The following is a 10,961-nucleotide window of genomic DNA, read 5'->3' as shown; positions in this document are numbered from 1 at the left end:
TCTTAAAGGGTTACTCCACCCCAAAATGAAAATTTTGTCATTAATCACTTACCCCCATGTCGTTCCAAACCCGCAAAAGCTTCGTTCATCTTCGGAACACAATTTAAGATATTTTGAATGAAAACCGGGAGGCTTCTGATTGTCCCATTGACTGCCTAGTAAATTACAATGTCAAGGTCCAGAAAAGTATGAAAGACATCGTCAGAATATTCCATCTGCCATCAGTGGTTCAACCGTAACGTTATGAAGTGACGAGAATACTTTTTGTACACAAAGAAAACAAAAAATATTTTGTTTTACCATACTGTGTTTCCGTGTGTCCCGGCGCGACGAGACAAAACCAATAAAACTCATTATAAACGAGGCATTTGTTGCATCCAGTGGGGACATAATTACTGATTATAATGACTTATACTGTCTTTTTACGCGGTGCGTTGCATCGCGCTGCGTAAACATAAAACCATGTCTGCATTTGTGACGGAGAAATGACAAACAACAAGCGCTACTCTACACTGCTCAAAACTCGCGTTTGAATCGTCAGTGGCAAATCCTTTAAATATGAAAACGTACTTACAGGCTGTGAGTCAGCATTATTTGTCAGCATCATAGACTGTATAGGGTCAGCATGCGCGCCGAAGGGGAAACAGGGGAACTGAATTTACCGGAACACCGGCATTGTAGGCTACTCTCCCAGGAAACAGTCCTCGTCCTCCGTAAAATGTGTTGCACACATCTGAATATTTGGTTTGAAGTGTTCTGGAACAGTGTTGTAAATACAAATTAACCACTGATTTCTAGTCGTGTCCTCTTTTGGAAGACCAAAATGTCAAAATGTATGAGTTAGGTTACTTAGAAGTTCACGTTAAAAATAATTTGCGTACATGAGTACAACACTTAAAAAATAATAGTTCTGTTTGCCTAAAATTGTAGACATTTCTCAACTTATTCGGGTTTACAGTGCAGCTATATATTAATAGATTGTTTTTGATTAATTGTTTATTACAATGAACGCTTTTAAAACATTTTTTGACAATTAGAAAAATGTTGCTTAAATTATCTTTTTTTTTAATAAACTATTAGTAAAAGTTACTGTTATTTAATCTAGTAGATCAACTACTAGCTAGCTAGCAAACAAACAAACAAACAAACAAACAAATCTTTTGCTGAGCCCTGAAATTATATAGAGTTTGTTTTTATAGTTTATTTACCATAAAAAATACATCTAGTTGGCAGTGTATTAGCAGTTAGTGAAAGACAGATACTGAGAACTTTAGTACCACCAAGGGCATAATTTGATCATAATTTGAACTTTTTATTGGTCAGGTTTGGTTAGTAGGTTCAAATTTAGGGGTGTTTTTTTTTTTTTAAATCAAAGCTTACTGAAGTATTTTTGGATGGTAATTTTTTTTGGCCTGTGATATTTATTGAAAGAGAAAATCAGCTGTGACTGGCTGACAGGGATGGAGAAGTTTCTTGATCTAGACATAAAAGCTTTTCATTTAGGGAGAGGATAAACATTTCAACCATGCACAGCTGGCGGCAGCTGCTGGCAGTGTTTTATCATGGCTTGTAGGACACTGGTAACACAGCAGTCTGCAACCAGAGTCTATCATATAGGAAGCCAATGAAAAGACCTGAGGTGGTTATCGCTGTGTGATTTTGAGAGATTGAAAATGAGATTGGGAGGAAGCAGAGCTCAGCTTTGTCACAGCTGAGCCTGAGATGATTGACATCAGAGGTGCGTAATTGGAGAGGAATTTCGATAATTTAAGGTCCATGCGGGCATGTGAATGAAATTCCTCCTTGTGTATAAAAGCATAGCACAGTGTATTGCCTGGTTATCTAAAGATGACAATTATTAGACATGGTCTCCATAGCAACTTATTTACTGGAATATGACTGATACTTATACGTAAACTGATACGAGTCCAGTACTCTGACTGATATTATTTGTGCAATTTCATTAACATTATTCATTAGATCTCAAGCCTGTCTGAGAAGTAGCATCTGTGATCAAATCTCTGCATTTCACTCTGACAAGTACTGTATGTAAAGTGCATCTGTAAATATTATAACCTCCATTGGTATTACATGAGAAGTTGTGGAAGTTTATGGATTAGAACTGTCACAAGAAAGAAACGTGGGCTGAATTTCCATACTTTCACAAGATGTAATGAAATTGATGAAGAACTGACTTCTTGACTTCTGATGAATTGCAATCTTTAGGTTGAGGTTTGCAGGTGTAATATATTTCCGAACTTACTTAACCCTTTGTGTTGTTTGGTAAATAACATACCACATTACCACCATGAAAGTGTAAGAGCTATAGGCAGAAACTTTCTTCAAGAAACTTTCTTCTTGGAACCTTTAACTTTTACAATGGAATAGTTCACACAAAAATACAAATTTACTGAAAATTGACTTGCCCTCAGGCCAACCAAGATGCAGATTAGTTTGTTTCTTCATTGGAACAGACTTGGAGAAATTTAACATCATATCACTTGCTCACCATTAGATCCTGAAGTGAATGGTTGCCATAAGAATGAGAATCCAAACAGCTGATTATTGTTAAACATTATTATTAAGAAAATCCATCAAGGCGACTTTAACCCTTCAAAATACGAGTCCCTAATTCATAGTACCAATTCCTCCAGTGAAAAAGTTCATCCCCTGTTGTTCTTTCACATCAAAATCCGATATATTTGCTTAAAACTGTTTTGAACTTTTTGTTTTTAAACAGTCCTTGATCTGTGAATATTTTTCAGAGTAGATGACTATTAGGTTTCACTTCATAAGACATTAATGGATGGACTGGAGTCGTGTGGATTACTTGTGGGTTATTGTGATGTTTTTATTAGCTATTTGAACTCTTATTGTATCTACTATTTGACAAGATTTACATGCTTGGACACAGGGATTAATTGCTATAAGGTCAAGTCATGTAAACTTTTATGCACACAATAACCACAGCTAATAGTTTGGAAGCTTAACAACTACATACAGAATTTCAATGAGGGCTGGAGTAGTAAAATATAGAAAATTTACATGAAATAATTAAAGTCAGCATGAAACGGAAATTGTGATCACTTGTGAAATGGAAAGAATGTGGGAAAGGACTTGATTTTGTCCATCGGGAATCGATTGGATTGTTGGGTCATTGCCATTTGCTTATTGCTGCGATCTCATGTGATTGACAGAAGGGATGGATTATTGTCCTGCTCTCGCACCGGTGTAGACATGATCAGAGAAGAGATGCCATTGCGAAGTGGGATGGGAAGGTAATGTTTTAAATTTTTTGAGAAAATAATGATGTGCACAGATAAATCATTTGGAATAAACACTGCAGTGTTCCATACAGAAGTAAGAATTGTTGATTTCCTGGGGACTTTAAAAGAACATGAAGCGAGAGATGAATCATGGATGGATCTATAATTAGCAGTTGGATGTGTGTCACTGTGCAGATGCTTTTGTTTCTCAACATCCAAAGATGGCAGTTCATTTATGCAGCGCATTCTCACGCTGTGTCCGAACCCAATTAATCCAACCAATTAGTGGACAGACAAATGTGTGGTGAATGAGAGCAGGCAATTTGAGTGAACACCTAATTGTTAATGTGGTTAGAATAGTTCACCATGTCCAGGACTACGTGGCATGATGCCTTTTGCATTTGCTTTCTGAAAAAAACAGCATGAGTCAAGCAGTGGATAGTTACTCATCTGCTGCCAGCCACAAAACCCTATGGTGTCTTCAAAATGCTGTTTTTCCATTGGAAATGCTATAGAGCATTCCATGCCCTCTGTATGCTTTTTAATTTTCCATTCCTTTGGGCTTGTTTGTATCTGAAATGTTCAAGGAGTAAAAGATTCATTGGATTTTTTTCATTGAGAGAAGTGAGGATCTCTATGCACATGCCAGACGCACACACACTTTGGCGTCACATACAGCAGTGCTATGAAAACTCTAAACTAATGTCTAAACACTCTAGAACTTGGACAGAAACAAGGTGGCAGTCATCTAGCATACACAATATGTCCACCTCATACACACTGACATGCTCCGACACATGAATCTTTTTAAAACATTTAACAAGTAAACTTTATGAGCTGGTACAGTGCTTCAGTCTCTGATATATATGCTGCTACAGTCAGCGTTTACGTTTGCGGGCCAGCTGTGGCTGTTTTTCATATTGATGATGTTTCATGTTTTTCTATCTGTCGTTCAGGTCGCCGCACTCATCCAGTACCTGATTGAAAACACGCCTGCCATATTTGGAGATGATCTGGAGAGTCTGTTCACCAGGCAAATTAATTCAGGGCAGGAAACAAGTGACTACGCAGGTAATTGTAAAGTTTTGCCCTTTGGACCTCATTTCACTGAGATGTAGATGCTTATTGAGGTACTTTACAGAAAACAATTAGCCTTTTTGACAGTGCAATTTCACAGTACTCCCACACACACATACACTGCTGGTGTATGTGGGTGTTTTAGAATTTGAGTTAGCGGTAAATTTATTCAAAGTAATAAATTTTAGATGCTCGTAAGACTCTTTTTTTAGAACTGCCTTTGCAGTTATTACAGTTTTGAGTATTCTTGTAGAGCAGGGGTCTCCAAACTTGGTCCTGGAGGGCCAGTGTCCTGCAGAGTTTTACTCCAACCCTAATTAAACACACCTGAACCAGCTAATAAAGGTCTTACTATAGGCATACTAGAAATTTGGTGTGTTGAGGCAAGTTGGAGCTAAACTCTGCACGATACCGGCCCTCCAGAACCAAGTTTGGAGACCCCTGTTATAGAGTTTCAGTATGCCAGCTTTGCTCATCTACATTTCAGCCCTTACTCTCTTAAGATCCTCTTAAGTTCTCAGGCTTAACTGAAATGCCAATAAGCCAACAGAATACCAATATACAGCCTATTGCACATGTACAGTATCTATTGCACTATTGGGAGAATTCATTAAACAGGTGTGCCAAAAATAGTTCTGTTTACTTAGAGCAATTAATGTTGCATTAAATAGAATTTAATTAAATAATACATGGGTATACATGATTTTGTTTAATCATGGCAGCATTAATTCATCAAATGATGATCAAATGATGGGGAAGTGCATTATTACCAGGCATTTATTCAGATGTGTAGTGTAGTTGAGCATACTTTTGGCATTTTAAAGTGACTAGTTCACCAAAAATATTAAAACGCTTTCATCATTTACTCACCCTTGTGTCATTACAAACTTTTGAAGAAGAACCTACTGTGAAGGACTGTTTATGCCCACACAATAAAAATCAAAGGGGTCGAAAACTACCTTTGATGCCACTGAGTTTCATTTGTTTGGACAAATGAAAAAATTATAAATAAAAATAATAATATTAATCTCTAAATATCTTCTTTTGTGTTGGGTGAACTCTCCCCGTAGGTCTGAGAGTGAGATGTAAGATTGCTTCTTGTTCATTTTTAATTAAATGGAAGGTCAAGAGTCTTTACATTATGGGACTGCATAGCCCTGCAGTGAGCTCTATTAAATACCGCAAATATGCACATTCAGCTAATGTAGTTGATCATCAGGGTATGCATACAGAAAATATGCATGATTTTCACTGTATACATGCAACATACCCAGTGGTTTTCTGATCAAATCAGAGATTTTCACTGGATTTCTTGTCTGTGCTGTGGGACACTCATAAATTCAATCATTTCTTTCAGAGTCATTCTAGTATGATTTTGGCATTTTTGTCACGTTTAGGATGAAAGCTAAACGTTTGGCCTGAGGAATCTGTATTCTTCTAGGATTTCTCTCTTTTCTTCAATTCAGACCTGCTCACCAATCACTGATGCTAAAAGTAATCCCCAGAGTATCCCTGGAAAACTGACCAGGAGAAAATGCAGCGTTTGCCATAATAGTTATCAATTTTAATCTCATAGAACCTCATGCTCTCAGAATCATTTAAGTGCCATTTGGCAATTTCCAGACAGGCTGACACACTCTTTGCCTTTGTATTAAACCATACCATGGAAGCTTGGTTCATGCACTGTTGCCAGGTTGCCAGCCTTATGCCAGGATATCTAGTCTCTGCAGGAATCTCTGATCCACTGTTATAAATGGTCATTGGGTTCTTATTTACTCACTTTAGCAGGGTCCAAGGATAATATTGAATATTGTATTTGTGGTTTTGGCAGCCAGCTGATTATTGCTCCAAAAGCTAACTAGATGTTTAAACTACAGTAGAGGTGACTCAATGAGCGCATGTACGAGGCAATACATGTATGTGAGATAATGTCATTGAAACTGTCACTCTGTTCATTACTGTCATAACTATCCCAATTTTTGTGCTCTGTCTGTGTGTGTGTGTGTGTATATATATATATATACACTACTGGTCAAAAGTTTGGGATCAGTAAGACTTGTAATGTTTTTTAAAGAAGTCTCTTCTGCTCATCAAGGCTGCATTTATTTGATCAAAAATACAGAAAAAAACAGTAATCTTGCTAAATGTTATTACAATATAAGATAATGGTTTCTATATTTTAATATCCTTTTAAAATATAATTTATTTCTGTGATGCAAAGCTTAATTTCCATCAGCCTTTACTCCAGTATAAAGTGTCACATGATCCTTAAGAAATCATTGTAATATGCTGATTTATTATTAGAATTATCAATGCTGGCAACAGTTGTGCTGCCAAAGATTTTTTTGGAAACTGCGATACTTTTTTCAAAAGTTTTTCAAAGCTTTTCTTGGAAAGGGTTCAAATATGCAAAAGATGCTGGAATACCAAAGAATTTGTGAGACCTGAAGGATTTTTCTGAAGAACAGCATGTCAGTTTAACTGTTCAGGACAAACAAGGGACTCATGAACAACTATCACAAAACAAGAAACAAAACATCTGTGGATCATCCAAGTAACATCACAGTATTAAGAATCAAGTGTATGTAAACTTTTGAACGGGGTCATTTTTTAAAAATTCAAGTATTAGTTTCTCTTGTGGACTATATGTAAACGTCTTTTATATGAAATATCTTATTCAGGTCAATACTAAATAAAAAAATAACATGCATTTTGTATGATGCCTCTTGTTTTGGTAAAATAATTAACATTTTGCAGATACTGCAAAGTGTATGTACAATTTTTATGTGTGTGTGTGTGTATATATATATACTGTATATATATATATATATATATATATATATATATACATACACATACATACAGTTGTGGTCAAAATTTTTATATATATAAGATAGATTTATAGATATATAGATAGATTTATGTTTTTATGCACACTTTCCACAGTGGCTGAAATTAAGATTGCACTTATTTTATAAGCATTTATTTTTAACCAAATGAAATACGTTTTCATATCTCTTCAGTGTTAGCCATTAAGTTTTGTTAAACATCTCAAAACTCTTCTCTTCTCTAGATGGTTTGTATCTTCTTCAGCACTCCTCTTCAGAGGACACAGATCAAGACTTCACCGTTTCTTCCCAACTATTGCCTGAAGTTCATCCTCTTTTCCTCCCTCTGGCTGCACTTTCTCTGAAAGAAAAGAGGAGACCCCAGCCCTTTCATATTGATATGCAGTCGACAGAAGTCACCTACAGCTGTGGAACACTGGATTCCATTTCATCATGTTCCAGTGCTTCTGTCAGCATGCTGGGGGTTGGGGAACTCAGCCAATCACGCAATCGTTGCCTCTCTGAGCCTACCATGTATTTTTCCACACCCCAAACGCCAGCACCAAATCATAGCCCTGTTATCCGCCAATCCAGCTATGATGCAGCTGTAACAGACAGCAGAAATGAGCAGTCACGCAGTTCCTTGGGGTTAAGGCCAGAACAACAATCACACAATTCTGGAATGGGTACAAGAAGACGGCGTTACACTTTTTGGAAGTCACCGCAAATCCCCACCCGCTTTCGTCATCCTGCGCAGAGATTGGCCAGCATGTCAAGTCTGTCATCTACTACCACTTCTTCCCTCAGCTCACTGGATAGTATGTTGTCTCTCAGCTCTGCTGATCCAATTCCCAACCCTCAAGATACACAGCCCCGGCCCTTTCTGTTTGGAGCTACTGCGAGACTGCAGCCTCTCACACCTGAAATGTCCAGAAAGCAGGGTACAAGTACTTTCACTAACGAAGAGGAAGAGAACATTTGGGGAGAAAGAGTTCAAGAGATGGAAAATGAGAAAGAGAATGAATTTAAAGTATCTTTTCGTGACTGTGATGGAGAAAGAGCAGTAAACGAGGATGCCATAAGCTGTGAGTCCTTCAGTGATATTCATGAGGTTAAAGGTGCAACAAGACCATGTGCGTCAGACTGTCTTGCTGGGACTGTGTGCAGCGTGGAGTTTAGTGTGAATCCATTACATTCCTCCACCGCATGTCAGATAGAGCCCAATTCTGACATGAATTCACAAGCAATCTCACTGAATCCATGCAGTATATGGACAGTCCCAAAGGCAAATCTGATTGACAGTGTGATACAGGAATCCCAGGTCACACAAATGCTCACAAACACACCCACAATGACACAAAAACAATCCAGTAGCAAAGGAGAAAACTCTGTAAGTCAGCTGCAGCTGGAGCATCCAAATGCTCACTCAAACATTCATGCCTCAGGTGGGCAGAAAGTGAGCAGAATGAAAATCACAGTCTTTCCTTCTGCAGGAAGAGTGATGCTAAAACATTCAAAGGTCACGGATCAAACCCAAAACATCCTGGTGGAAACAGAGCAGAAAGTTGAGGGAAAAGTGCGAGAATCTGTTCAGGTACAAATCCCCCAGACATTGTTTTATGGTCATAATATTCCGTTAGTATTACTTACTACACCTCCGCAGCAAACACCAGTCCAGGTGAGGACACATTGTACTTCTCTTAATGATGTGGATGTGAAAGACGCAGGCTTGAGTGCTAAAGCTAATGTTAGCATTGTTGCAACTGATATGAGCAACGACGTAGCAACAGCACAGAAAAGTCCTACCGTTCAGAGCGTCAAATCTGTTAGTCATAGCATGAGCACTGTTGATGACCTGCACCATCCTGGCTGTACTACTGAAACCGCTAACCCTGCTGTTAGCATTAGCAGTGGTTATAGTGTTAACCCAAGTATAAAAGTCTTTCATAGCAGTGCTAATCAGAGCGTGGCCAATCCGAAACCTGCTAACAAATCCTCAGGAACTTTTCGCCACACAATCTGTATCAAGCTGCCTGGCAATAGAGGGACAGCACAGAACAAGCCATTACCATAACTAAATTTGGTGATGTAATACTACATGGTGGTGAGGTGAGGTGAGGTATGCAACATATGTAATTTCAATGCGTTTTTTTTTTTTTTTTGTAAGAAAAAGCTTGGGTATAGAGTCTGCAGTTTGTATGCAAGAGAGCAGGGGCATGGTGTAGAGGCTACAGGCATAAAATGAAAATACATTTCCACAGGGATTTCACTGCAGGGTGTGTATTTTCAAAGGCTTCTGCAGAGACACACAGAAGGGAGTTATGCAGTTGTGTGAATGGAGAACACATATTGTTGGGTTTTAGTCCATGCTTGTAATGGAAGAAGAAAAATCTCTGGGCATAGAAAGTGTAAAATACAATGTTGGTAGAAGGATGAGTTTTATTTATGAGTTTAAATAAACTATAAATACATTAACATTACAAAACTGAAACCAAAATAGACCAAAGCAAAAAATGTTTTAACAATGTTAAGTATAATATTTTAAACAAAATGATGGTGATATAAAAAATGTACTGCATAATAGGAATGATGCTTGATAAAGCTCAGTTGTTTTCAATCCTCCTCTAAAATATGATGCAGTCTAAACAAAACTGGACTATCAGTATGTGGACAAAATCAGCTGAGACATTTCTCAAAATATCTTCTTTTGGGTTCTAAGGTCACAGTATTTTGAAACAAAATGAGGCTGAGCAAATGATGATAGATTTATTTATTTTGTAATAAATAAAGGGGGGGCTGAAATATATAGAATTCATTTAAGAAATAACAATTCCAATATCAATAATTTGTACACTGAACAAAATTATAAACGCAACACTTTTGTTTTTGCCCTGATCAACTCTATGCGAAGGAGATGTGTTGCACTGCGTGAGGCAAATGGTGGTCACACCAGATACTGATTGGTTTTCGGACCCCCCCCGGACCCCCCAATACAGTAAAACTGCACATTTTAGAGTGGCCTTTTATTGTGGCCAGCCTAAGGCACACCTGTGCAATAATCATGCTGTCTAATCAGCATCTTGATATGCCACACCTGTGAGGTGGATGGATTATCTCGGCAAAGGAGAAGTGCTCACTAATACAGATTTAGACAGATTTGTGAACAATATTTGAGAGAAATAGGCCTTTTGTGTACATAGAAAAAGTCTTAGATCTTTGAGTTCAGCTCATGAAAAATGGGGGCAAAAACAAAAGTGTTGCGTTTATATTTTTGTTCAGTGTATTTTAAAAAAAGTTTTTTTTGTGCTCCAAATAGATATCAAATCTTTTTGCTTCGTGTGCAACAAAAACGTTGCTGACAAAAAACTAAATTCTTCATTAATTCTTGTCAGAAATCATAATTGCTAAATTTGTATACACATTAACTTTGTTAACACTCAAATATACATTTTGTAAAATCTCTCAAATCTCTCAAAAGACAGTTTTTGAAAATATCAATAAAGTCAGTCAGAAAAATTAGCTTAAAAAAGACAAGAAAAACATGCACGTGCTTCAGGCATAATTGGAAGTCAGTGTGATGGTAATCACACTTTTGAGGTAGGACATTTTAAGTGCTTAAGTGGAAGAAGGTAAAGAGCAGACGTTACAAAGGGCTGGCATCACTATAGTAACATAGCAGGTGGCAGGAGAAGGGACTTCTGTGAAGACGACATGAAATGGTATAAGGTAAGCAGCGTGATCTGCATAAGATGCTGTGATAAGACCATTAGAAGAACATTAAGGAGGAACA

At 37.5% G+C, this 10,961-nt stretch overlaps 1 protein-coding gene and 1 long non-coding RNA gene across 2 annotated transcripts in view; one reads left to right on the top strand and one right to left on the bottom strand.

Moving 5' to 3' along the window:
- LOC107663219 (uncharacterized) overlaps positions 1-2,541 on the bottom strand; it is an 8,554-nt gene extending 6,013 nt beyond the window's left edge. The window contains exon 1 of the long non-coding RNA XR_001631304.1: positions 2,510-2,541. This is a non-coding gene — a long non-coding RNA (uncharacterized LOC107663219). The remainder of the gene's footprint in view (positions 1-2,509) is intronic.
- Positions 1-9,333, top strand: part of LOC107663218 (uncharacterized) — a 50,905-nt gene extending 41,572 nt beyond the window's left edge. The window contains exons 15-16 of the mRNA XM_016453392.1: positions 4,223-4,337; positions 7,417-9,333. Of these exons, the coding sequence (XP_016308878.1) occupies positions 4,223-4,337; positions 7,417-9,245 (1,944 nt within the window). The 3' untranslated portion in view covers positions 9,246-9,333. The remainder of the gene's footprint in view (positions 1-4,222; positions 4,338-7,416) is intronic.
- Positions 9,334-10,961: the final 1,628 nt, after the last annotated feature.

This window comes from Sinocyclocheilus anshuiensis, unplaced genomic scaffold (assembly GCF_001515605.1).
Source record: "Sinocyclocheilus anshuiensis isolate Anshui unplaced genomic scaffold, SAMN03320099.WGS_v1.1 scaffold1301, whole genome shotgun sequence".
Lineage (NCBI taxonomy): Eukaryota > Metazoa > Chordata > Actinopteri > Cypriniformes > Cyprinidae > Sinocyclocheilus > Sinocyclocheilus anshuiensis.
The sequence above is the reverse complement of the archived record's forward strand: the minus strand, read 5'-3'. Positions and strand labels throughout refer to the sequence as shown.